The 27,964-nt window shown below is 38.2% G+C and overlaps 2 protein-coding genes across 4 annotated transcripts; one reads left to right on the top strand and one right to left on the bottom strand.

Moving 5' to 3' along the window:
• LOC117300791 lies at window positions 1–27,852 on the top strand. Of its 2 annotated transcripts, none has more exons than XM_033784591.1 (16): window positions 1–398; window positions 8,394–8,589; window positions 9,866–10,563; window positions 11,886–12,014; window positions 12,917–13,090; window positions 13,620–13,696; window positions 15,279–15,349; window positions 16,619–16,706; window positions 17,571–17,628; window positions 21,173–21,248; window positions 22,398–22,490; window positions 24,342–24,490; window positions 26,057–26,103; window positions 26,830–26,914; window positions 27,315–27,354; window positions 27,554–27,852. In XM_033784591.1, exons 3-16 carry the CDS (start codon window positions 9,964–9,966, stop codon window positions 27,709–27,711), a joined length of 1,845 nt encoding a protein of 614 aa, XP_033640482.1. In that variant the 5' UTR covers window positions 1–398; window positions 8,394–8,589; window positions 9,866–9,963; the 3' UTR covers window positions 27,712–27,852. The 2 variants fall into 2 exon arrangements, with proteins under 2 accessions (XP_033640482.1, XP_033640483.1); XM_033784592.1 differs by having other exon boundaries at window positions 8,429–8,589.
• LOC117300793 lies at window positions 4,145–8,440 on the bottom strand. Of its 2 annotated transcripts, none has more exons than XM_033784599.1 (5): window positions 8,342–8,440; window positions 7,266–7,423; window positions 6,569–6,704; window positions 5,742–5,871; window positions 4,145–5,335 (listed from the first exon to the last, which is right to left on the bottom strand). In XM_033784599.1, the coding sequence occupies exons 2-5, from the start codon at window positions 7,390–7,392 to the stop codon at window positions 5,195–5,197; spliced, it is 534 nt and encodes a 177-aa protein (XP_033640490.1). In that variant the 5' UTR covers window positions 7,393–7,423; window positions 8,342–8,440; the 3' UTR covers window positions 4,145–5,194. The 2 variants fall into 2 exon arrangements, with proteins under 2 accessions (XP_033640490.1, XP_033640491.1); XM_033784600.1 differs by having other exon boundaries at window positions 7,266–7,411; window positions 8,342–8,400.
• Window positions 27,853–27,964: the final 112 nt, after the last annotated feature.

Raw genomic sequence — 27,964 nt, forward strand, 5'->3', positions numbered from 1 at the left:
CCCCCCCCAACCACCACCACAACCAACCACAGAAATGCCCTCGCAAGAATGCCAAGAATTCCCGAAATTCCCACAACACCCTGATGAAGACACAATGGAAGGCAGTACGCCATACTACACATACCGAGCACCCACTATAACAGTATCACTTGCCATACAACCCTGCAGAGGGTGACAAGCACTACTGGTAGGACGTCAGTCAGTGCCACTGCATATGCAACGGAGGAGGTTCAACCTGGGATAGGTGCAGCGCAAGTAACAAACACAGAATCATGCACGTGTACTAAGTTAAGTTTTGTCTTGCTTGACGCAGTACACGGCACCTCCTTTTTCCCCCCAACTAAAAAAAAACATGAAAGGATGTGTCCGGATCGCTTCACCAGTGATGGCACGACGAGGTAAGTGATGGGATTGTGCCTTTTGATGATAACATAATATGAAATTTATCTCAAAGTGAGAGTGTGCATTCAGAACGAGTGTTTAGGTATGGGTAATCGCAGATTGCCCTGTGAACAACTATAAAAAATATATATATAAAAAAAGGCTTATTAAAGACAGTGGACACAATTGGTAATTGTTAAAGATCAGTCTTCTCACTTGGTGTATCTCAACATTATGCATAAAATTACAAACCTGTGAAAATTTTAGCTCAATCGGTCATCGAGGTTGCGAGGTAATAATGAAAGAAAAAATACCCTTGTCACACGAAGTTATGTGCTTTAAGATGCTTGATTTCGAGACCTAAAATTCTAAATCTGAGGTCTCGAAATCAAATTCGTGGAAAATTACTTCTTTCTCAAAAACTACTCCACTTCAGAGGGAGCCGTTTCTCACAATATTTTATACAATCAACAGCTAGCTCCCCATTACTCGTTACCAAGTAAGGTTTTATGCAAATAATTCTTGAGTAATATAATTCCAATAGTGCCCACTGCCTTTAAAGGAACACGTTGCCTTGGATCGGTCGAGTTGGTCTTTGAAAAGCGTTTGTAACCGTTTGTTATGAAATGCATATGGGTGTAGAGATGTTGTAATCCTGTTTTCATCAAGAAAGAAATTTCATGCTAAGCAATTATTTGTTCTAAGGAGCTCTTTGAAATTGGGCCCTGCTTGGAAGACAAACAGTACCTAATATTTTTGCAAATGTCCATAATTTTATATGAAATGACTGTATATGTTTTACAAAAAATAAATACGTAGTTTAAAGGGGAAATAATTCCTTATAGTTGAAATAATTGTTTAACAAATCGTTAGAATTAAGTACTGAAGAGTTATTAAATATTGCTCTTATATTTTGATCAAGTAAAATACAACGAATCATAGGCACTCAACTAGTTAAGGCAAATATTTGTTACATATTTTGCATGTAAACATGAATTGAAATAGATTTAATATGTTCAATTTGCATCGGGGTAAATAACCTTCATTTTTGTTTTTTTCCCATGGTAGCACTGTATACTAAGTACTTACCCGAGTTCTGTGAAAACAAAATCACAGACATATACTCAATTGGGATTCGAAATAAACCACCGAGACTGCCCGGTGACTAGAGGCAGTTCAAATCCTATGTTTTAGCAGCGGGTACTACAAACGACGAAATAGATTATTGTATATAATACAGAGCAGTGGACACTATTGGTAATTACTCAAAATAATTTTTAGCATAAAAACTTATACATTGTTACGAGAAATGGGGAGAGGTTGATAGTATAAAACATTGTGAGAAACGGCTCCCTCTGAAGTAACGTTGTTTTCGAGAAAGAAGTGATTTTCCACGGATTTGAAATCGAGACCTCAGATTTAGAACTTGAGATCTCCAAGACTGGTCTTTGACAATTACCAATAGTGTCCAGCCGTCGATTTCATAAAGAGTTAGGACTCGTCTTATCTCGAGTTAGGACGAGTAACTCTTCCTAACTTAGGATTAATCTTAAGGTCTGCATGCTACAGTGCAGGGTTGTGACTCGTCGTAAGTCCTAAGATTAGTCTTAAGTTAGGAAGAGTTTTGTGAAATCGACGGCTGGGTCTTTAAGCACCCCCCGATTCATGGTGTTGGCGATCCCTATCACTTTTGTTGGTGGTAAAACTAACAGTGTGTCTGTCAGTGATGACACAATACCAAGGAACGAATAAATTAACATTCGGAATTTACTGTTAAAAATAACCACTTCAAGATTTAAAACTCTTCAGAAGTCTTCCATCACCAAGAACCTTATTTTTCTTGGAAAAAAAAAAAAAAAAAAAAAAAAAAAACTCACAAAATGAACTTATTATAGTTATTGCGAATTGGTGTAAACCAATAGTGCGATTAATTTGAAAATGCCTTACTAAAATACCTTAATTTACCTTAAACCTTCGTTTGTTGCTCTGTATTCTTTATGCAACTTGTTAGCCTTTAAAGGAACACGTTGCCTTGGATCCGGACGAGTTGGTCGATAAAAAGCGGTTTTACCGTTTTTTATCGAATGCATGATTGGAAAGATGTAGTTAAAGTAGAAAACAGTAATCTACACAAATATGCCTCGAAATTGCGTGGTTTTCCTTTTACGTCGCGAGGAAACACAGTCGGCCATTTACGGATGCGGAAGTCAAATTTTTGACTCCGATAAAATAATGGCCGACCGTATTTCCTCGCGACGTAAAAGGAAAACCATGCAACTCCGAGGCATGTTTGCATGTGTGGATCATTATATTCTATACTTTTAAATTATCTATCTAACAAACGGTTACAAATACTTTTCAAAATCCAACTCGACCGACCCAAGGCAACGTGTTCATCATTTAAGTGTTGCCACTATCTTCCTTGTTTTATAATCAGACTAACAAAGTTATTTTGTAACTATTGTTTGCTAAAGGTAAAACTACGGGATTGGTAAACTTGATCAGTGTTATAATAACTTTGTGTGACTCAACATAAAAACTGTCATCTTAGAAAGACGAAAGTACTGAAAAAACATTCATATTAATTTTTGTTAGTATGCAAGCGACATTGTTTTTAAATTATACTTCAAAAATTTAAATTTAATCTGTAAATTCAAATTCAATCGCCACTTTGATAGCATTCCAGACCGACATATTTATATGGGGGACTGGTACTGACATGAGCTTTATAATCAGTATCCTTAAATCGTTTACTTTGATAAATACCAACCCTATATTTTGCCTTTATAGAGATGGCCGTAAATTTATAATCAAAACACTTCTAATGTGTACAAGTTTAAATGATTGTTGGACTAAACCAAAACACCTTTACTTAAAGATGCTATGTCAGATTTTTGGCCGATTTGACCCAAAAATTTTGATTTAAAATTCAATAGGTATTTTTGTAATACCTATAGTTACACGCTTTCATTTGAGCCATTGCTCGAAAAAGTCTGCCAATATATTAGTAGCAGTGAAATAAAGTGCTCAAAATTAGTTTTGTCTGGATCCCGACAATATATCATGTGACCAATTCTTATGTGTTTACTTAAACGTTTAAAATTTTTGTCATGGTTCCTGACCATTAAAAGTAAAAGTTAAACTTTTTTATGGTTAGAGCGGTTGATACTCTTTGAAATACATGTACCATTCACTAAAAAAAAATCTATTTTTTAATGTTTGGGGCCAAAAATCTGACATAGCATTTTTAATATTTTTGCCGAATTTTATAATCTTGTAAACAGATGAAATAAATTGTTTTCTTATACACTGAACATGTATAATTAATGCTTTATAATTTGTCCACAATTAAAAAGTATAACCACGGAAAACTTTTTCCTTTAAAATAAGGATGTTTTGATGATTTATTTGCAATGTTTTGATGAATTCCGGGGCAACTTTTCTCCCCTTGTAGACTTTGCTGCTAGAATAAGACTGTTCACATTTCAAAGTTCAAAATGGTCATCCTGTTAAAGGGAAGGTACACGTTTGGTAATTGTCAAAGAACAGTCTTCTCACTTGCTGTATCCCAACATAAGCATAAAATAACAAGCCTGTGAAAATTTGGGCTCAGTCGGTCATCAAAATTTCGAGAAAATGACGAAACAAAAAACACCATTGTTAAACGAATTTGTGTGATTTCAGATAGGAATAAAAGACTTCTAGCTAGAAGTCTTTTATTATTTTAGTGAGAAATTACCTCTTTCTCAAAAACTACGTTACATCAGAGGGAGTCCTTTTCCACAATGTTGTATACTATCAACTGCTCTCCAATGCTCGTTACCAAGTTAATACTTAAGTACTCATGCACAGTTCTTTGTTTAAAATAATTATACCCTCGTAAGATGTTAATTACCAAACGTGTACCTTCCCTTTAACATGTTTAACAGGAAAAATAGATGTTATTACTTCTTTTAAGAAGCAGGCAGGAGGGGACTTCTACCTTTACAGGTTACAAATTGCTGAGCATGTTTTGATGGTCGGTGGGGATAGAGGAAGAGTTGCGGCGTGTGTTTCCTGAACCCTTAGAGTCTGCATCTACATAAACTTTGTAAACCTAGGGGAATGCTTGTTGGCTTAAATCTCCGCAGAATGTTTGAGATGCAAGCGGGCAGAATGAGGGCTTCCAGCTTCAACAGGTCAGTTCCAAACCTGGGGGAAGACTTCTTGGCTTAAGTTTACCTTGGCACCCTGCAGATTGTTTTGCAAGTCGATTGCTGAGCATGATTGGATTGTCGGTGAAGATGGAGGAAGAGTTGCAGGGATGTGTTTGCTAAACCACACAGTCTGCAGGTCTGTTGTAAACCTTGAGGTACACTCAGGAGCTTAACCTCTGCAGGTTGTTTGAGATGCAAGCAGGCAGGAGGAGGGCTTCAACCTTTCTTATCCTTGGTGCTCTGCAGATTAGTTAAGACGGGGCTTGCTGAGCATGCAGGTCGATTGCTGAGCATGTTTGGATGGTCAGTGGGGATGGAGGAAGAGTTGAAGGCGTGTGTTTGCTAAGCCCTTTCAGTCTGCAGATTGTTCAAGAGGCAAGCTGATAGGTGGCAGGCTTCCATCTTGTTGGGATTAGCTCTGTAGGTTGGTTGAGACTATTCAATTCAATGTTTATTGTCCATAAAATGGAAAATTGTTTTGTCAAACATGCTCATAATAATATAAGCAGGAGGGGGCTTTCTACCTTCACAGGAAGTAGTTGATCGATGAGCATGGAAGCACGGGCATATTCTGGCACATTATTGGCAAGTCTAATCGGTGGATCTAGAAAGAGGAATCAACTGCTGCAGAGATCATTCATTGCATCTGTTAAGACATCGTCGCTGCTTTCTACAAAATTTCGAATGAAGTAGACTTTTTTCTCATCCTTGGGTAGTCTGCAGTCGCCATCCCAATGAGCCAACCTCATCTTGTGGCTCTATCAGAAGAAACAAACATTCGATGTAATAATTGAATATCAATTAATAAACCACTAATGGAAACTGGCTGTTGTGTAAATTTTGTATAATTTGGGGTTGAATATTGAACCACGGACCTTTCAGAAATGTGCCGGCACTCTACCAACTGTGCTATCTAGACCTAATGTTGGCGGTCCTCTGGGGGTGCTTCTAGGTATCGCTTACAAAGCTAACACAGAAATTGGGCGCTTGCACAGTAAGTAGAGAAAGGTGATCGCAAATGTAGAAACCGGGGGGAAAGGAAAACGTTGAGATTTGGCCCTGGTTTGTCTAATGTAGTTTAAAAGAACCGGAAAATGGATAAATATAGAGAAACAGTGTCTGGTGCAGGGAGGGGTTTGAACCCAATCCCTGACAGAAGCTTACCATTTCTGTTTCTCTTGTCCAGATTGCCTGGCATTTTCCAGTGCAGATTGGGCAGGGTCTTTTCAGGGCAAATCCTCCACACTCTTCACAGCCGTAGGTGAATCTCCCCTCGTACCAACTGATGTGACAGCTTCAGTAAAGAACAAATTACCAATGAAAAATATTTTGCCAACACTTTGCTTTCTTCTTTGAGGAAAAGTGTGGGAAGTTTGAACATTTGAGGGGGTTATCTCCAAGATGGAATTTCTTGAAGATCAAAAAATTTGCTCGACCAGAATTTGTTTTCAGGACCTTGGGCCGATTTCATAGAGCTGCTAAGCACAACAATTTGCTTAGCATGAAATTTCTTCCTTGACAATAACAGGATTGCCAACCAAAATTCCCATTTGTCGCATATTGCTTGATACTGGTATTCAGCTGTTGTTTGCTTATCCTGAAAATCACTTGGAAATTTTGTTGGTAATCATGTTTTTATTGTGGAAGAAATTTCATGCAAAGCAAATTTTTGTGCTTAACAGCTCTATGAAATTGGGCCCAGATCTTTAAAGTTTAACATCAGCCACATTCTGAAGTACTGACTCTCTTTTCTGCATTGTGTTTTTTGTTTTGCTGTCCTCTTATAAAAGGGTTCCTGTTTTAAAGAGGTAATTTTTCAAGCAATCCTAGCAATCTTGTTATAACGAAAGTTGACCGTATACTATTTGTGCTTGAATAAGCACCGAGAGAAGAATTAGGTCACTTGTCTTACAAATAGGAAAATATTATTCAATACTCAACAAACTAGAAAGATAGTTATCAGACTGAATGGTTGTCTATTTTCTTCTTACGTGGAGCATTTGTTGAACCACATCTGATAATCTTGACTTTGAACCAGATTGTTGACTGCTTGTCTTGTGTCTCTGGTCTGTTGTTGAAATTCCTGACTGGTTATTCTCAATGCATAGTTTGGAGACTCTCTGAATTCTGCACAGGGCAAAAGAAGTAACAGATAACAAATAATTACTGGATACTAAAACAATTAAATAGATAACTTTTGCAGTAAGAAAGTAGTTAAATAATTCAGCGATGAGATTATTTCTAACAAAAAAGTCAGAAACTTTGACAACAAATTTGAAGGTATTGAAATGATGGCATTTCAACCTTATGGTAACCCCTTCAGTTAAACATTCAAGAAACTTTTAGAACAGTATTTCCAAAGCTACAGAAGAAGATCAAAGAGCAAGATTTAGTTTTATCGGAAGTCACACTGCCAGACACACCAGGACGAACCCCTTCTATTTGTGATAAGTGTGTACTGGGGTCTTTTAATGTGTGTTGATAGTTGTTCTAACAACACACAGGACCTACAGCTTTACGTCCCATTTGAAGGACGAAGCAGTGGCTTAAGTGTCTTGCACAGGTGTCACGACTCCCGCACCCACACTCCCTTGTTAAACAGGTCAGAGCTTGAGTTTGCTGTCTGTTCTCTTAACCGCTCAGCCACGACTCCTCCTCAGATGTCTAGAAGAGGAGAGAGATTCTTGCCTGTAATGTTTGGGTCTGAGTCTTCGATGTCGTCATCTTCAGCAGCTTCCATCCCGGAGTCATTGTCACTGTCATGATTGTCACCACCATTATTGCCATTATTGTTCATTGCATCCACAAATGACATAGTGAAGCAACTGCAACTCCTAATTAAGATGCTCAAAAACAAAAGATAAACATCTGATTATGATCTGAGTCTGAGTTACTCAGCAAAGCGTCCTCATAATACGTGTAGAAACACCAAACCAATTTTGGAAAGTGTTTCAAATTTGAGTTTTGGGATGTGTGAGGAGAACCTCACAAAATGGGCCTAGACTACTACAAGTACGTTGGGACAAGATGATTTTAAAGTTTGCACCATAGAAAAGTATAGTTGGTGTAAATTGTGAACAACAACAATGTTTCTCTTCTTCACACCCGGGTGGCACTGACAATAGCACAGTGACATTGACCACATAATGACACTGACAGTCTTACTTCAAACTCTTGAAAAAATGGCACAAGTAATGTAGGCCCTGTAACAAGTGTAAGCTGGGGCACTGTATTCCTTTTAAAACATCTGCATTTCCTGTATCGTAGTATTAGTGTGTGGTAGTAGTACAATGCTGATGTCAAGTTATTGTTTAAAAAAGTACATCCCATAGGCCTACAGCACCCAGCCCCAGTGAGTGAGTTACTGCTATTTCAAACAACAAGTTTGTAGACAGGAAAACCTTCATCACCAAGCAATTGTGGATCAATCAACGATGTCAATGTTTGAATAACAAAACAAGTTTCAAGGAAAAAATTCAAGTTCTTAGGGAAATGGATATGGGGTAAGCTTATAGTTTACAAATGTACATGTATGAATATGATCAAGTTCAGCACGTATGCAGGAAGTCAACCCACACAATACAAGACCGGAAGTAGTTTTATTAATATTACTTCTATTCTATATATCATTCATGTATACTTTCTTCAATCCAGTTTAACAACGCGTTACCATCTACAAAAACACCCCCAATAAAGTAGGCCTCTTTATCAACTCGTTAAAAAAACATCGGGCCCCACAAAACCGCAAAAATAATGTAACTCACCACTATAAACTGGCGATCTTTAACACATTTTACTTTTCCACTGTGTGGTCAGGTGGAATTGTTTTTGTTTACAAATTATTTGAACAGCGCCCTCAAGAGGACGGAGATAAAGCGGCCATGCCAGAGCGCCATCAAGCTGAAAGAAGAACGGGGGTCGTATTTCTGGAGATGTTTTGATCAATTTTAAGGTGTGCAGGGCTGCAAATGTAGAACCGCCAACTTGCCAATAAGCACATTTATATATACAGGTAAGTGTAAGGGGTGTTTAGTGGCTGGTTACCTGGCTTAAAGCATTCTGTTTTAAAATATTCTGTTGTGTTATTATAATTTTTTAGTTTTTCCTACACTCGGTTTCGGTACTGCAGTCGGTACCGAGAGTCGAGGCCGTGGTTATGTAGAATGCTGGTCATCTCGCCACCTGACAAGCTCGCCATCAACAAAGTCGCCCCCTGCAAAGTCGCCCCCTACCCGGCTCGCCCAGGGTTGAAACAAAGTCGCCCCCTGGCAATGTCGCCCCCAAACAATGTCGCCCCCTAGCAAAGTCGCCCCCATATGTTGTTCGGAAAATAATTAAGGCTACAATAATTATGGTAAAAAAATATAGTTAAACATTTTCAGAAAAAAATCTGTATGAAGTAATGTGCTTGTGGAAGGTCTAACCTTAACCCTAACCCTAACCCTAACCCTAACCCTAACCCTAACCCTAACCCTAACCCTTAACTATTTTCTAGGGGCGACTTTGCTAGGGGGCGACATTGGCTGGGGGCGACATTGGCTGGGGGCGACATTGGCTGGGGGCGACATTGTCAGGGGGCGACTTTGCTAGGGGGGGCGACATTGTCAGGGGGCGACTTTGTAACAACTCGGGGGCGAGCCGGTTAGGGGGCGACTTTGCAGGGGGGCGACTTTGTTGGTGGCGAGCTTGCTAGGTGGCGAGATGACCAGCCCCCGTTGTGTACTGGAATCTGTATGCTGCCCAATCCACTTTTTATATCCTCCAACCTGTTCCTCGTGAAGATGTTGACCTAATGTAATCCAATCTTTTTAGCCGTTGTGGCTTTCTATCCGCTTCGTTGATCCTGAAAGGCACAACTTATATATAAAATAACAAACCTGTGAAAATTTAGGCTCAATCGGTCATCGGAGTCGGGAGAAAATAACGGGAAAACCCACCCTTGTTTCAGCATGTTTCGCTGTGTTATGACATTTAAAATAAGTCTGTAATTCTCGATATCGAGAATTGATATTGTTTTAGTAATAATCTCAAAAAGTAAAGTATTTCATGGAATAATATTTCAAAGGAAGTCTTTCACCATTACCTTCTGTTAACCCTGTAAGTTATTTGAAAATCTGTGAACATTTTAATTTGTTTCTGTGAATTTTGACAACAACAAACAATTAATTTTCTGGTACTCTCATATAGGAGACCTACAGTGTTATCTTGCTGTACGGTAATAATAGGTAGCTTCATGACCCTATGATTTTGTAAATGTTGTTCTCTTTTTTTTTTTACTTTATGCAAAGAGCTCTGAGAGAACCAAAACAAGGGAAACCTTGACGTTGACCTGGAGTTAGCGAACACTAGACTCAACAGCGTAGTAGCACACACAGTAGCAATAATAATGGAGACTGACGATTCGATCCAGAATGAGCCTTCAGTCATGACTGAAACCGTGGAAACAATCGAAGATACCCTGACAACCATAAAGACAAGTACCCCTGTGAAAAACTCAAGCGCTAAGGATGACTTGCCAGTAGTAAAACCCGACATGGGAGACCTCGAGGTGATTGTGCACGCTGTCACAGAAGGTCTTTGCGACACAGAGGAAAACGCAGGTTCCGATACCATTCCAGAATCAACGACCCTGGAGGCAACCGGTGACGAGTCATCCTTGACGATGTCGCAAAACGAGGAGCAGGTCGCTGTGACGATGGCACACTCGCTGAGCCTCCCTCTGGACGGAGAGGCACCGACGGATGACTTAATCAGGAGGAAGATGCTCATGGCCAAAATCAAAGAAGTCATGCACAGCAGGAATTCGGACATGATGTCCGAAGAGAAGATTCAGAGGATTCACAAAGTCTTGAAGAACGGAAGCGGTAAAGCCGGGGATGAACCACCGAGGTTTATGTTCTACGTTCGATCCAGACAGTTCACGCTGAAGTGTGCCCCGGAGCTCGGCTGGGATGAGGATGTTGTGTGTGAGCCGACAAAATCAGAGGTAACGTCAAATTTAAAAAACAATTGGGAGACTTTTGGATGGTATTTTTTCTGATTTCTCAACAGTAGTGCATAGGCTAGGACCTACATTACACCTGCAATACTGAGCATTACATGTATGTGCATGCCACTCAGATGGATGCAAAAAGGATAGTTTTGTCTGCTGCGTACAGCATCTCTAAAGTCTCCCATTGGACAATTGCATAGCCACATTCATGGATATACTTTTTTGTTAAAAACGCACCAAATGAACAACATTGAGTAACTCTTTGCGGATCTTGTATCAACAAACTCAAGCACCTTTTATTCATTATATTACACAACGACTGTTGTTAGTTGATATCTTGCTGTTGAACTTTGCGAGAGTCCAAGGGCCTAACTTCATAAAGCTGTTTTTGCTGTAAGCGCAAAAAATCGCTAAATACAATACAATGCTTTTTAAATGGCATGACATTTTTCTTTGGGTAAGGGACACTATATTTTTTGGAAATGGTAAATTTGTATTCGAATCATTACAAAGGGAAGCACAGCAAAAGCACAGGACAGGCCCGAAACCTTGTTGAGTCAACAAAGACGAATGCCTCCATGCCCCCCCCCCCCCCCGGTCATTGCCTTGGTGCCCATGAAATGCGCTCAATAGAAATATAATTTTTTTCTCATCGAGTGCCTTAATAACGAAAACTTGTATAGCGCCAAAGTCCGCCTAAAAGACGCTCAAGGCGCTTCACAGAGAATAATTTAAAAAGCAAAGGCTAAAAAACTCAAATCAAGTAATTAATCATTAACAAACCCAAGAAATTCAAAAACAGCAATACAATTATAAAAACACATTAAAAAAGTCTGAAAATGTACCAACCCTAAAAACTGGACCAGCCAGAAGTAGATCTAAGTGAACAAATTCCAATATTGAGTAAATTTAAACTTAAACCAAACAGTAACCAAAAACCTGGAAGGCAGTACAATCATTTAAGAAACAAGAGGGTCTTCAAACAGGTTTTGAAGGAAGCAATGGATGTGGACGAAGTTATTTTAGTCGGCAGGCAGTTCCAAAGTGAAGTGACAGAATGGTGTATTTACCAAGGAGAACGTGCCTTGGTGCCCTTGCCCTTTCAAAAACGAAGCATACAGGCATGTACATGTACATGTATAGGTACATGAATGAGGAAAGGGTGAATTTGTATTTGAACTTTACAAAGGGCACCACAGCGGAATGACCGCACACGGCACCACAGCATTTGCTGTGGAATAAATTCAAGACCTGAATAATTATTAGATGGTTTGAACCCACCCAGTGACAAGTCAATAAATATTTTTACTTTGCAGGATCCTTATGACGATTCGTTGCTTGGCAACTGGAGGCGGGTGGCCGCAGCTGAAGACGTGTACACTATCCTCAACAACATTCACGAAGCCACATGTCCTCATAAAAACTACAGAAGTATATATTTTGATGTAAGTTTTTTAAAAGCATACTATTTTGCGAGTCTGATTTGTAAATTGAAGTGAATTACTTCACAAGTTACCTTTACATGTAGTCCTTCAATCTTGCAGCTTAAAGCCATTGAACACTTTCTGAACAGAACAAAAATTAAAAGTTCAAATATTTACAAATAACTTACAGGGTTTACAGAAGGTAATGGTGAAAGACTTCCCTTGAAATATTATTCCATGAAATACTTTACTTTTTGAGAAAACATTAAAACAATTATCAATTCTCGATATCGAGAATAAGGGATTTATTTTAAACACATGTCATGACAAGGCGAAGCGTGCGGAATTAAGGGTGGGTTTTCCCGTTATTTTATCCCGACTCCGATGACCGATTGAGCCTAAATTTTTACAGGTTTGTTATTTTATAGCCTATATAAGTTGTGATACACGAAGTGTGGGCCTTTGGACATTACTGTTTACTGATGTTTTGCGGTTGCTTTAAAAGCTGGTTCATACTTCCTTCAAATACAAATGCATTATTTTTTCACAGGGCTGTTTTTGCAGCAAATGTTTCGCAGGAGTTGAACACGGCCAACACAGCCATGACAGCTCAATTGTGCGAGTAAATTCCTTGAGAATTTGTGACGTAAAACTTAGTTATCAAATTCGCAGGAAGTATGAAGCGGGCTTTACCCAACTGCAAGTATTAAGGATTGATTAGCCTCCAGGCCTGTAGTTACACGCAGGCTACATAGGCCATCGGGCCTCTGTTGCCGCTAGTCTTGGCCTTGGTGCCCCAAAAGTTTCCCATAGACTTGTTAAGACTTTCCAATGGAAATGCTCTGCATGTGTGTAATGACTGTCAAATTGGCATGTATACGTTTTGTGTTATGGTTAGTACTGAAAATTGGGTTTTATTCCAGGTATGTAAAAAATATTCCCGCATTCCACGTCACATCTGTAAGGAGTTTGTGGAGCTCTGCCCCAACTGCAAGAACAAGAAGGACAGGTCTTCTATTAGAGTCAACACAGACGGAACACCCGCACGGCCGCTGAAGCGCAAGCAGAACTTCTCACCTATGAGGGTCACAAAAACTGTGAGTTGAATGATCGATGTTTATCTTTATAAACACACAATTTCTCTTCGATCAAAGTAAATTCCTATAGTGGGACAGTTCATCAATGCTGATGGTGGCCACTGCTTAAACGTGTGATATATGTATAATAAAAAAAAAATGTTTAATTCAGATATAGCGTTTACGTGAGGGCCATTATGATCATTAACATTTGTAACACTTACTTTTAGGCAATAAAGCTATGAATACAAAAGTTTTGTGGTCATACTTATGTCTAATTTGTATCCTTTTGCACGACATGGTAGTTTAAAATATCATTACTTGTAATTTGTTTTTCACAAAAAAATGGTGTAATGCCTCATTTCAAATGAGAGTAACTCAGCAACGGGATACACCCCAAAGCTAAGACATTTTATACCAAATTACTGCTGCTGATGTGTTCTTTCCAGCCATGCATATAACTCAATTCTTGAAATTGCCTACATGTGACTCATTTTCACAGAGCGGGTCACATTTAATGTGTTAACTCCTGATTTTGTATTTACCCTAGACGTGTAGAGTCAAGCTTGAAGATTTCAAGTTGACGGGTTTGATAGCCGCTCCCTTCACACCCTTCACAAAGGAGGGGTAAGTTTGCTTCTTAAGTTTCCACTAGGGCTGTGCGTCCTACATTTATTTATACTAGATTGTTCATATAATATCGAAGTCTTATATAGCGCACGTATCTACCAAACAGGGCGCTGAGTATTATACAAACTTTCAGAAAGATAGGTAATTGCAGTGATGAATTTTGAGGCCCAATTATTTAGCACCTTATAATGGTTTACAAGGTGCTACGGCGCATACAGCAGCCACAGCCAGGAACACCGGGGCGAACCCCTTCTCTTTTCGAAAAGTGCACTGGGTTCTTTAACATGCGTTACACAACACATGGGACCAACTGCTTTACGTCCCATCCGAAGGACGAAGCAATGGTTAAGTGTCTTGCTTAAGGACACATGTGTCACGGCTGGGGATTTAAAGGATTTGGGTACTTTTTCGAAATGTCCACAGATTTACATTAAACTTACAGGGTTTGAAGATAATGATAGTGGAAAGCTTCCCTTCTGGTTTTACTAGCTGAGGTTGTGTAGTTTTTGAACATGAGTAAAGCAAGTCGCAAAATAATTTTCGTCTCAAGAAGACGAACAATTATTTTAGCATGTAAAATCCCATTTACCAGTTATGATTTTATACCAAAACCATAGCATAACTGGTTAATACGTTTTTACATGCTAAAACTGAGACAAAAATTATTTGTTTTACTCATTTCGCAAAAACTACATCACCTCAGTAAGCAAAATTTCAAGGGGAGCTTTCTACTATCATAATCTTCAAACTGTGTAAGTTTATTGTAAATCTGTGGACATTGTGTTTTTTGTTAGGAAAAAGGACATAAACCCTTTTAACAGAACTTAAAGGCTCTAGACACTATTGGTAATTACTCAAAATATTTATTTGCGTAACAACTTACTTGGTAACAAGCAATTGAGAGCTGTTGATAGTATAAAACATTGTGAGAAACGGCTCCCTCTGAAGTAAAGACATGAAAGTAGTTGCTGAGAAAAAAAGTAATTTTCCACTAAAATATTAAAATTTGATTTAGAGACCTCAGATTTAGGAAAAAAACATTCTTTGTTTGCCCAAAATGCAATACTTTACTTAGTAATTCTCCATTAGGGGTTCTGGTGAGTAAAGGGTTTTTCCATGCCAGAGGAATTAAAGGAACACGTTGCATTGGATCGGACGAGTTGGTCTATAAAAAGCATTTGTTACCGTTTTTTATAAATGCATATATGATTGGAAAGATGTTTTAAAAGTAGAATAAAATGATCCACACAAATTTGCCTCAAAATTGCGTGGTTTTCCTTTTACTGTGCGAACTAATATAACACGGTCGGCCATTTATGGGCGTACTCCCATAAATGGCCGACCGTGTTAATCGACGAGGTAAAAGGAAAACCGTGCAATTTAGAGGCATGTTTGTGTGGATCATTGTATTCTACTTTAACAACATCTTTCTACCCATATGCATTTTATAACAAATGGTTACAAACGCTTTTCAAAGACCGACTCGTCCGATCCAGGCATTTAAAGTGTTCCTTTAAAGTGAATTCAATGATAAACTCAAAGCAAAGAAAAATAATGCAGTATTAATCTTTGTTTGCAGTGACTTGAACCTGAGAAGCATCTCCAAATATGTTGATGTGCTCAGAGCGGATGGAGTCACAAACGTCTTTGGTAAGACTTGTTTCTTTTAATTAACCCTCCTACAATAGGTGCCTTTTTTGATACACCATTTGAAACCATTCAAGTGAATGGTTTTGAATGGTATGATAGCTGTGCACACAGTTGGTTCCCAAAATGGTTTTAAATGTTGGTGCAGCTGGTACAGAATCCTATGAGGATTGTTGTAAGTGGTGCATCAAGGATTCTACTATGTCAGAACTAAGTGATACTAGGCGGTGTGGGGGTGACCAATCTGTCCCTGGCTACGAGGTTACCATACACTATTAAGGTAATGTCATAGACACTACAGGATTTGCTGACCATCTGAAACCATTTGGCTATGGTAATGTACACAGGTTCAGTGTATGCACAGCTCAAAACCATCCGAATGGTTTGGAGTGGTAGTATAGCCTTGCTCAAGGCAGTAGAATTATTCACTCCGAAAAAAAGACCGCCGCTGTATAAAAACTCACCCATATACATGTACACTGTGCGTAAAATGTGTGTAACTACATCGCACGACACGATGCCCCCGTACACTATCCGCATGCGTCAGGCCGACAGTCTTGTAGGGTCTGTGTTGAAGCTACTGACCTCATTACTATAATAAGCGAAGAGTTCCCACGGTCAGCTCATTACCATAATGCCTGCGGAAGACGAGACATGTTTACATCACACCACCAACACGCATGCATGATAGGGTCCAAAGGTCGTGATAAGGGGAGTGCGTGATTGGACGTCAAAATGACTAATTAATTCACTTCACATCCTGTGTTTTCTGATAGGTCTGACGAACGATATTCATATTCATGAGCTGCATACTAGCATATCCAAGATTTTTTTTCATGAAACACATTAAACCCGGAAGTTACAGACCCGACAAGGCTGTCAGCATGACGGTCTCCGCATGCGGTTAGTGGTACGAGTGCGGATGACTTGTGTGCACAGTAGTGGTACGATGTGACAGTGTGTATAGTGTGTACGGGTGGGTCATGTGGTGTGATTACACACACCACGCACAGTGTATCGGGTGGGTTTACAGCGGCGTCTTTTCGGAGTGAATAATGCGGCTGCCTTGAGCAAGGCTAGTGGTAGTACAGCTTATCATCAACCCTGCTCAAATGGTACTGCCATGTGTGTACAAAAATGATGGGGTTGCAAACGTCAGTGAATTTTGACTGGTTTTGAATGGTGTATCAGTAGGAGGGTTAATACAAAGTTCCTTGTCAATGCTGACCTGGAACTCAGTACAGTTAATTTTTTGTTTTGTTCCACGTTAAGTTCTTGGAACGACAGCTGAGGGACCCTCGTTAACAATAAAGGAGAGGAAGATGGTGGCAGGTGAATGGGTGAAGTGCGCCAGGGGAAAGTAAGTGTGTACAGGGCTTGCCGTACGTTCACATTTCAAAATTCAATTCAATTCAACATTTGCAATCTGGTTTAAGACCCTGGACACTGTTGGTAATTGTCAAATACCAGTCTTCTCACTTGGTGCATCTCAACATATGCAACAAATAAAAAACTGTGAAAATTTGAGCTCAGTTGATCGTCAAAGTTGTGAGATAATAATGAAAAAAAAACACCCTTGTCACACAAAGTTGTGTACTTTCAGATGCTTGATTTCTAGACCTCAAAATCTTATTCTGTGATCTCAAAATTAAATTTGTGGAAAATTACTTCTTTCTCCAAAACTACTCCACTTCAGAGGGAGCTGTTCCTCACAATGTTTTATACCATCAACAGCTCCCTATTACTCGTTACCAAGTAAGGTGTTTTGCTAACAAGTATTTTGAGTAATTACAAATAATGTCCACTGCCTTTAAATTTATTTGTTGGTACAGGCGTGAACTAATGCTGGGATTCTGTCATTAGTTCTTTTTTAGTTTCTAACTATGGGTAACCAATGGTGGATTTGTTCCTGTAATACCTTTTACATAGATACAGGTAGCTTTTTGGAAATTAAAAACTTAAATTTCAGGTCAAATCAGCCAAAATCTGATTTAATGTCTTAAACAAATATTTTGCTAAGCAATGTTAGGGTAACAGTTTAAATACTACAAACATTACTGACACTTTAGGTGGTAACTTATTCAGCTGAGCAAAAGTGTTACGGGCTCGGCTAAATACTAAATGGTTGATTGTGTGTGTTTGTTTCGGTTTTTATTTTGAATTTTCCCTCTATTAAGACATATTTTGGTGGCTTGAAAATTTTTTTGTTTGGTCTTAATTACAGGTTAGATGCTGTAATTGTTCAGGTCGGTACAGAGAACTTAAAAGAAACGCAGGAATTGGTAAGTCTATCGGAGTAGTTTATCTTCATTTCCGAAGATTTTGAACACAGTTCATCACGCAAACCCTTTGACTCGTTTCATAAAAAGTTTTGGACCTGAGAACAACAGATTGAAACAATGTTTTGACTAAAACACATTACCACACAGTGTTTTTTAAAGTGTCCAAGAACACCATTTCCCTTGAGAATGAACCGAACAAGGGAATGTCCACAGAGTGTATGAGTCCACAGAGTGTATGGGTGTTTTAACACTCTCTTTAAATTGTGGATCTGATAACAAAAGAGGTCCACACGTAGTTGAGACTTAAAACACTTCGTGTATGTAGACTCACTTACACAGTGTTGAAGAATATGATTTTCCTTAACTGCACAGAACAAAGCAAGGTCCATAGAACTGGCGGAGGCACTGCACTTCTTTTACGAGACAATATGGAAGTTGGCAAACTTGCCGCTGGTGAACGCCAGTCATTCAAATTTTTGGAATGGCTAATCAAGTCCGGATCTCAAACTCTCAGACTGGCTATAATATACAGGCCCCCTTATTCTACCAACCATCAGGTTACTGTGACAACATTTATTGCGGAATTTTCGGATTATTTGGAATCACTCATATTATCCAGTGAACCACTTGTGATAACCGGGGATTTTAACATTCATGTTGACTCTACTCAAAACCTCGATGCTATTCACTTTTGTGATATGCTTGAATCTGTGAATTTACAGCAGCATGTTACTACCTCTACTCACGTACATGGTCATACATTGGACCTAATTATAACTCGTATATCAGAATCAATTATTCAGGGTGTTCCAGTTTCTGATCATTTATTTTCTGATCATTTTTCAGTTTTGTGCAATCTTCAACTCAGTAAACCTTGCTTATCTTCCAAACAGGTGCCATTTAGGAAAATTAAGTCTATTAATCGGGCTAGATTTAAGGTAGATATTACTAATTCGGATGTGTGTAATATTGAGTCATCTAATGTAAATATGGATGACCTAGATGGTCTTGTTAGTTTGTACAATAATACTCGTGGTGCTATTGTTGATTGTCATGCCCCAGTGATCAACAAAACGATTACTGTCCGCCCACAGGTACCTTGGTTCAATGGCAATATTAAAACGCCCAAGTGTGAGAGAAGAAAACTTGAAAGGAAATGGCGCCTGACTAGGTCACAACATGATTTAAATTTATTCAAACTGAAGAAAAACAATGTCACCTTCTTAATGAAAGTTGCCCGCCAAGACTGCTATACTAGATTTATACAAAATAATAGTAGTGATCCTAAAAGGTTTTTCAAAGCGGCTGGCTCTCTTTTCCGCAATAATGTGTCTATTTTACCTGCGCATACTGATGATTTACAGCTTGCTAACCATATGGGTGACTTTTTTGTCCAAAAGATTACCCGTTTAAGGTTATCCTTGTCGAGGGTGAATTGTTCCCTTAATGACACACCTGCTTCATCCCAATTTGGGTCAGCAGTTTTTACTGACTTTAGTGAACTGTCAGAAAATTGTGTTCACGGACTTGTTTCTGGCTCTAGTAAGAAAACTTGTGTTCTGGATCCAATTCCCATGCCTCTACTCACTGATTGTTTAGATATTCTTCTGCCTTTCATTACGAGATTGATCAACCTTTCACTAAAAACTGGGCATTTTCCATACATGTGGAAGTCTGCGGTTGTTCTGCCTCTGCTAAAAAAGCCGGGTCTCAAGGCCAGGGTGGAGAATTTCCGACCCATTAGTAATCTGCAGTTTGTTTCTAAACTACTTGAAAGAGCTGTTGCATGTCAGTTACAATCTTATCTGACTGAGAATAACTTATACCCTTTGATGCAGTTCTGCTTACCGCAAATTCCATAGTACCGAAACTGCTCTGTTGAAAATTCAAAATGATTTGTTAATGGCTATGAATAGAAAACATGTTACCCTGTTGGTTTTATTAGATTTAAGTGCTGCATTTGATACACTGGATCATGGTATTTTACTGAGTACACTTAAGTCTCGCTTTGGAATTGATGGTACAGCTCTTAACTGGTTTCGCTCATACCTTGCTGGCAGATCACAAAGGGTTGCGATTAATGGTAAACTGTCTCATAATTATAATCTTGAATGGGAAATTCCGCAAGGGTCATGTCTAGGGCCCCTACTTTTTATTTTGTATACTAGCCAATTGTTTGACATTGTCAAAGTTCATCATCCACAGATTCACTGCTATTCTGATACTCAGTTATAATGTCTGTCCTTCAGTCCTGACGAGGCTGGTAGTCAGGTGACGGCTCTTTCTGCCATGAAGGCTTGCATTCATGATGTTCGCCAATGGTTGCTTGCTAATGGGTTGTATCTAAATGACAATAAAACTGAATTCTTGATCATAGGTACCCGTCAGCAACTATCTAAGGTTACATTGATTGGTATTCAGGTTGGGCAGTCAATTGTGTCACCTGTTTCCCTTGCCCGAAACCTAGGTGCATGGTTTGATGCCAATATGTCAATGAAAACTCACGTTACTAAAGTTTGTGGTAGTGCATTTTATTATTTGCATAACATTAGGCGCATAAGAAAATTGTTGTCTAAGGAATGTACTGAGACACTCATTCATGCATTTGTCTCAAGTAGACTAGATTACTGTAATAGTCTTTTTTTATGGCTTACCCAACACTAAGATTAAACAACTCCAGAGAGTGCAAAATGCCTGTGCCAGGCTGGTCTGTAATGCTTTCAAACATTGCCACATTTCTCCATTACTTATGGATTTACATTGGCTCCCTGTTCGGTTTAGAATTGAATTTTAAATTGTAATGATCACTTACAAAATTCTTCATAATCTAGCTCCTCAGTATTTACTTCAGCTTGTTTCCATCAAACCCCTATCTCGCTACGTCCTTCGCAGTTCTGATAACGGTATTTTTCTTAGTCACCCTGCTGGTTGTAGTAAGGCCACTCTCGGGGACAGGGCCTTTGAATATAGTGCTCCCCACCTCTGGAACAAACTCCCCCCTCATATTAGGAGCGCTGGCAGCCTCGACATTTTTAAATCTGTCCTTAAGACTTATCTTTTTAAAGAAGCTTTTTTACTGATTGTGCATATAAATATATTGTTCCTTTACTAGTTTGTTTTGGTCTGTCTTAATGTTTTGCAATTTTAACTCTTCGGGTTGTCCTGTAAGGTTCTTGTATTTTCAGTTTGTTTGGATTGCTGTATATTTTCCTGTTGTAAAATGTTATATTTTTATAATTATTTTGTTATGCGCTTGTGTACATTTTATGGAATGGGCGCAATATAATTGAATAAATTATATTACATTTATTTATTTATAGAGAAGCCGCAGCACAGAGTTGCATGCATTTGTGCGAGTTATGTACATTCTTCCTTACTTATTAATCGAGAAAGACTCTGCTAAGGGTCAAAACGTCGGGCCATTAACTTTTTTTAATACATTTATACCATCATTCCTTTTGGTTGATAAGTTGTTTGCGACAGCTAATTCTATTTTTTGGCAATTACTACTATTTGTTGATTTTTCTCTTTTGTGACGGTCTAGGCTGTACATGCAGGAAACATAGGAGCATCTGCCATTGCTGTTCTCCCTCCCGTCTATTTCAAGCCTCAAACACCGGGTAAATATTCTGGAAATCTCATCGCACACTCTTGTAGTATGAAAAACACTTTTTGAAGATCAAAATGGAACTTGGTTTTTGACATTGCTGCTCTCTGAGTCTGCAACCCAACATCTTGTCCAAGTTTGCCAAAAAGTTGTCGGCTCTGTGCTATAAGGTTGTTAATTGCAATTTGACTCGCGTAATAATTAAAAGGTTGTTTAGAAAAAAAATGTGAAGTTTGAAAAAAAAAGTTATTTGGAATCATAAGTAAACGTTTTTCTTGTAAACTAAATGTTTTCTTTTTGCCAACAATTACTTTTGAGACCATTCTTGATCAATAAACTCCATTCTAAAGTTTCAAATTACGCAATCTTTTGAGCAGTTTCATGAAAGCCATACAAACTGCACAAATTACCATTTTTTCCTGAGCCGACAAAGTCTTCTTTGCTCTCAATGTAATAAATCACGCTGGTAGTATCTGAACCCTTGACCCTTTGCCAGACCTATTTGTCACAGGAATGGGAAAAAAGTACCAGGTATACAGTCCTTTACAATACCTGTGTAAGGTTAAAACTAAGTAATATTCCAGTTTGCCAGATGTCATCATTTATCATGTTTATATTATATTTTTAATATTTCCATTTGTATGTGTTTATATATACTGTAGGTCTGTTGTTTCTAATGTTTTACATTTGTATCTACATTACTAATGTGTTTATTGTTGAATCTTTTTGTCGGTTATTTTCTGTGTACTTGGTATTCTTTCCTATTTTTTTTAATAGGTCATGTTTTTAGCCCTTTTTTATTGTTAGGCGCATTGAGGAATCTGTGATTCATATTGTGCCTTATAAATGCTGTGTATTATTTGTTATTATAATTATCATTAGTATTGGCTTTAGATGTTGGGTGCCATTTTGGGAGCATTCCTTGTGCTTTGACCTTTCTTTGCCTATTTTGTATGTGATTGATTTGGATCTTTTTAATTTCTATGTATTTAGGTCATTGTAATGGTTGAAAACCAGGTTGATTTGCATATTATGGTGTTATTTACTTGTATTTGTATTTTATTTTTATACAAATTACTCCTTTTTTGGTTTCACATGATACGATAATTTCTTGCCGAAAAAAGACCTTCTGAGATTAATTTCAAGTTGTTCATTCTCACAGAGCATCTTGTGAACTACTTGAAGCAAGTCAGCTCAGTTGCCCCACATGTGCCACTATTCTACTACCATATACCTATGAGGACGGGAGTCAATTGTGAGTAAATTTTAGCTATCATATAATTAATTTTATCTTCCAGTCACGCTAATCCACCAATCAGATGCTTGAACTATAAAATCCTTTATAGCACCCCTTACCAATATTCTCCCTTTTCATTGGTTTAGAGCGCGTCACATGATATGTCTTGTTAGTTTTACTAGACGACGGCCGTGTGATAGTGCATCGGTTTGCCGTGCGCTAGTCCGAAGACTATCACATGGTGTGCAGTACCCAGAGGTCCGTTGCCAGACGAGGATGATAAATTAATAGTCTGTAACCATTAGGGATTGCACGACACTACATGCAGCACAGTAAACGTTTTCGCAATCTGTATTGCGTCGTCCATGGATTGTAGCATTCAGGTCTGTAACTTAATAGAACAGTATTTAGAAATTTTTGGGGTGTTATAAAACAAATATTGACTGCTTTTACTTGTGCAATGGTTAAAACTATGACTCCCTCGGTGATCCCAGAGCATTCTATTTTCCCTTGGCTTCGCTTCGGGAAAATAGAATGCTCCGGGGATCACCTCGGGAGTCATAGTTTTAACCATAGCCCTCGAAGCAGTCAATATTTGTATAATATACTACTTCCTCTGTTTCTATTACACAGTGCGTATTGTAAATGTCAAAGGGTCATGCTCCGTATATATATGGACAGTGAAAAAAAATACAAAATTCTAAAAGTTGTGTGCGTGCATGCTGTCTGCGCAAAATAACGTTCTGAAATTTTTCAACTTTGAGCGTTGCACATGAGACTGCAAGATTCGTTATAACACATGCGCATGTGGAATAAAAAAAAATATAGCATGTCTGCGTCCCATATCCAACTTGGCTAACGTTGGATATAGGACGCAGAAGCCCTATATTTTTCCGTATTCCGTGAGTGCTATATAAGAAACCACTGTATATTATAAGTTATCACACAAGCGCGATAACTTATATTATATAATGGTTTCTTATACAGCGCTCATATCCGTCACTCAGTGATGCTCAAGTCACTTCAACATTCAGTATTTTCCTGTAAGGTATGTGTGACGATGTTTGAGCTATGAGACCTAGAACTCCTTTTGCATTGCACCTTGTAATGATCCTTCCTTGCAGCTGAGAACATGCAGAATAAATTGAAAAGGTCATCAGGGCTGCAATGTGGTCAAGCTGCTGGCGTGCGAGTGCACCTACATGTACGGCAGCCAGCAGCATCAACCCATATAATAATATACAAATATTGACTGCTTCGAGTGCTATGGTTGAAACTATGACTCCCAAGGTGATCCCTGGAGCGTTCTATTTTCCCGATGGAAGCCGGGAGAAAATAGAACACTCGGAAGCCGGGGGACAATAGAATGCTCTGGGGATCAACGAGGAAGTCATAGTTTTAACCATTGCCAAGTAAAAGCAGTCAATATTTGTTTCATAACACCCCAAACATTTCTAAATCCTGTACTATTAAGTTACAGACCTCAATGCTACAATCCACGGACGACGCGAATACAGATTGCCAAAACTTTTACTGTGCTGCATGTAGTGTCATGTAATCCAAAATGGTTACAGACTATTAATTTATCAGCCTCGTACACGCAACGGACGTCCGGGTACTGCACGCCGTGTGATAGTCTTCGGACTAGGGCACGGCAAACTGATGCACTATCACACGGCCGTTGTCTAGTACAACTAAGACATATCATGTGACGCGCTTTAAACCAATGAAAAAGCAGAATATTGGTAAGGGGTGTTATAATATGCACATGGACACAGTCATAGATCAAAAGCATCTGTTTACTTTTAAAAGTAGTTAATGGCACTGAGTACCTGTAGGACAATAACACTTTCTTTTTTAAATCCTCAGTTTCTATGATGGACATTCTACGGTCCATGGAGACTGACCCTGTTCCAAGCTTCAAGGGGGCCAAGTTTGTGACCCAAGACCTGACCGATTTCAGTCTGTGCGTCAACGTGTCCAAAGGAAAGTTCCAGATGATCTATGCGCTGGATGGGGTACGTTATGAAGACCAGTATTCTCACATGGTGTATCCCAACATAATATGCATTTAAATAAACAAATATGTGAAAATTTGGAGTCAATTGATCATCAAACTTGCGAGAGATTAATGAAAGAAAAAAACTTCATTGTTGCACAAATTTGTGTGCTTTCAGATGTCTAATAAAAGGTATTATGCCTGAAGAATTTTTATTATTTTAGTGAGAAATTACCTCTTTCTCAAAAACTGTATTACTTTAGAGGGAGCCATTTCTCACAACTTTTACTATTAACAGCTACATGCACATGCATGTTCTCTTTTGACTTTTATATTCAATTTATCACATGTTTCTTCGTGTTTGTCTGCTACTTATGTAATACCTCCAATTTTCAAGTGCAATTGTAATTTTGTTGATTCTTTCCTTTCCCTTGTTTTCTTTCATTCATGTTCATAATATTATGATTGTGATGTTTTATATGTATATATAATATATGCAATTTCACCACTTTACTCCTATTGGTTCATAGCCACCAATAGTTTTGTAAATTGAAACTTTGATTGGCTATAATGTTCCCGTTTTTTCTGGATCTTTCCCCTTATCCCTTTCCACTCGTTTTCCTAAAAATGATTGTATCTGTTTGTACGTGTTCATGCCTCTGAAGAAGGTCTGGTTTGGGTCGAAAGGCCATCTACCCTACTCATTAATATACATACATTGTACATGTACATGTACACTGTATGCGATTTTGTATGACTTATTTTTATTGTGGTGTTGCCCTTACTTTTTTTTTTAATGGAGCTCCACCTTTAAGCTCGATAAAATGTGTTTAATACCAATCTTTTGTAATTGCCTAATCTAGGAACAATAATGTTTTTTTAAATGAATTGATATGAACTTAATTTAATTGTAATGTATGCCAGTACGATCCTGTTTGTGTTCTGTAAAATTCTGATTTACTGGTTGCTTCTTAAATTTATTTGTTTTGTTGCTTTGTGTTATTTATAAATGAAGTATGCAAACAAATTTGATTTTTGATATTGAATTGAGTTGATCCAACAGGATAGCAATTGTCTTAACCATTTAACCATTCTAATACATACATTAATTTAACTTTTTTTCTTTTCTAATTACAGGTTAAATTACAAGTTTAATCTGTTACTTCCTACATGTTCTTGCTATAATTCATTTTTCTTAATTTGTTTCAAGTTTTCCATACAATTGTGTCATACATTTTTACCAGTGCCATTTTTTTATATTACCGTGAAAACTGTGTTAAGCACATATGTCAGGCATGTTATTCTTCATAAATTAATCAGTTTTTTATATATATTTTTAACATTTTTGCCCTCAGAAGAATCTGGAAATTTATTGTCTTTCTAGTTGTCTTTTTGAATAGCTTTTAAAACTGAATAACTACGTAGGCCTAAATTGTTGGTTTTGTGCACTTAAAAAAGTTACATGACTGTATTTAGCAGAGTGTTTCCTTATAAGACACGTAGGCCTACCTGTATAAATAAAACCTAGATTTACTTGAATGTTGGGAATTAATCATTTAATATAATGTGTACGTTTGCCTTGTAGATGATCCTACCATCTATGACGTTAGGAGGTGAGGCGTATGTTGGCAGGTAAGTCAACTAGTGTTGTAGCCACGGTGGGTGGGACCGGGCGGGCCTGACCAGAACCAACAAATTTCGCCCAGTACTCTGAGCAAAATACACTACGCTGCCCAGCACAGATTTCTCCTAGATTGCACTTCAGCAATGATGGCCCCCATATCTACATAAACATGAATAATTATGTTGAACCGCTCGCCCTTGGTGGACTTTTTGATTTAGAGCCCAAAGTTTGATTTAGAAACCACGCCAAAATTGGTCTACATGTAGCTACAACACTGAAGTCAACTAACAGCCTGTATCAAAATGGAAAGTGTATGAAGTTGGTGAGATGACCTTGACTAGTGCAAGCCAGGAAATTGATCTTTGAGAGGGCAAGGCCATTGTCGTTTTTTTTCAAAGGGCACTTCCATTGGAAAAACTTTTAAAGGGGAATGAAGGCCAATACCAGGGCAACAGATGCCACGACCTGCATGTAACTCAATGCCTGGTAGTGATAAAGATCATATATTTACTGGTATTGCAGGTCCAAATAGGCTTTATGAAGATGTGCAATCTGTGGTATGGTGTTAAGCTTAGTGTTTTTTTTTTGTGTTTTTTTTTTTTTTTGGGGGGGGGTAATTTTTATTTTATTTTTTACTTTTACAGGAACGATAAAGTGCACAATCAATTTAACTTCATTTAAAATGTTCCCAGCCTTTGTGTTTAATATCTTCCATGTTTCATTGTTCCTTCCAGCACGTATAATTTTGCGGGGCGAGTTTATACAAGAATGATAGAAGCTTTCAATAACGGCAACCTGGAGGGAGCAAGAGCTGAACAGGTAATAAGTGGCTTATTAGGAGACACCTATTTAGTATTATTAATATTTTATTATTATTACTTATTAGTTTCTTATTTTATTTTGTATTTTAATAGTATAAGATACTTCGGAATGTCAGCGGCGCATGTATGTCACTGCTGACAATGGATTTTGTCTATCTCCCGTGACCTTTTGACAATACCTGCTGGTTTTCTCAAAAGGTCACGGGAGATATACAAAATCCGTTGTTAGCAGTAACAGATATACGCCACTGACATTCCGAGGTGGCTTATTCTAACAGTAGTTCTGTAGTTCTTTTAAGTAGTTTACAGTTTAAAAAATATGTATTAGTCACTTACTGTTATTATTATTAACGTAGAAAGCTTTCACTTGATTTTTTACTTCCTTCTCTCTCTTTCAGTTTCGAATGCATGCATTTCTGGACGTCATGAACAGATATGGTAAGGCGCATAATAACAATAATAACTTTTGGGGTTGAACAAAGAATTGACTAGAGTGGGATTCGACAGAGTGGGATTCTTATAACAATAATAATAACATTCATTTACATAGCGCCCCTGCTGGGTGTGATTAAGCACTATACACATACATGAACCCAGTATTATTAATTATTACAATTATCATCTTCTGTCCCAACAGAGAAACTTTCGGGCCCAGCAACTCTCAAGTACACCATGTCGTTGTCTAGATTTGATGTTGGGCCTCCAAGACCGCCACAATCACAGATGTCGCTCGAAGACCTCAAGGCACTGCGGACTGACCTTACTGAAATAGGCTTCTTCGACTGGATCAAATAAACTATCATTCCTTACTTAAAGGCACTGGACACCTCCAGTAATTGTCAGTATTCTTATTTTGGTGTATCATAACATGCATAAAATAACAAACCTGTGAAAACTTGGACTCAATTGGTCATCCAAGTTGCAAGAAAAAAAAACACCCTTGTACAAGTTTGTGTGCTTTCAGATGCCTAATAAAAGGCTTCTTCTGGCCTAAAGTCTCTTAAAATAATATTTGAGTGAGAAATTGCCTCTTTCTCAAAAACTATGT

Source organism: Asterias rubens, chromosome 16, assembly GCF_902459465.1.
Source record: "Asterias rubens chromosome 16, eAstRub1.3, whole genome shotgun sequence".
Classification (NCBI taxonomy): Eukaryota; Metazoa; Echinodermata; class Asteroidea; order Forcipulatida; family Asteriidae; genus Asterias; species Asterias rubens.

What these genes read in the sequence shown, in the direction of transcription:
- LOC117300793 (XM_033784599.1), bottom strand. Translation starts at nt 7,392, where the DNA reads ATGTCATTTGTGGATGCAATGAACAATAATGGCAATAATGGTGGTGAC. An exon ending in CTCAGACCCAAACATTACAG is followed by an intron (nt 6,705 to 7,265) that starts GCAAGAATCTCT and finishes TGCCCTGTGCAG; the next exon opens with AATTCAGAGAGTCTCCAAAC. An exon ending in GGACAAGAGAAACAGAAATG is followed by an intron (nt 5,336 to 5,741) that starts GTAAGCTTCTGT and finishes TTCTTCTGATAG; the next exon opens with AGCCACAAGATGAGGTTGGC.
- LOC117300791 (XM_033784591.1), top strand. Translation starts at nt 9,964, where the DNA reads ATGGAGACTGACGATTCGATCCAGAATGAGCCTTCAGTCATGACTGAA. An exon ending in TTTCAAGCCTCAAACACCGG is followed by an intron (nt 21,249 to 22,397) that starts GTAAATATTCTG and finishes TCATTCTCACAG; the next exon opens with AGCATCTTGTGAACTACTTG. An exon ending in TATGAGGACGGGAGTCAATT is followed by an intron (nt 22,491 to 24,341) that starts GTGAGTAAATTT and finishes TTAAATCCTCAG; the next exon opens with TTTCTATGATGGACATTCTA.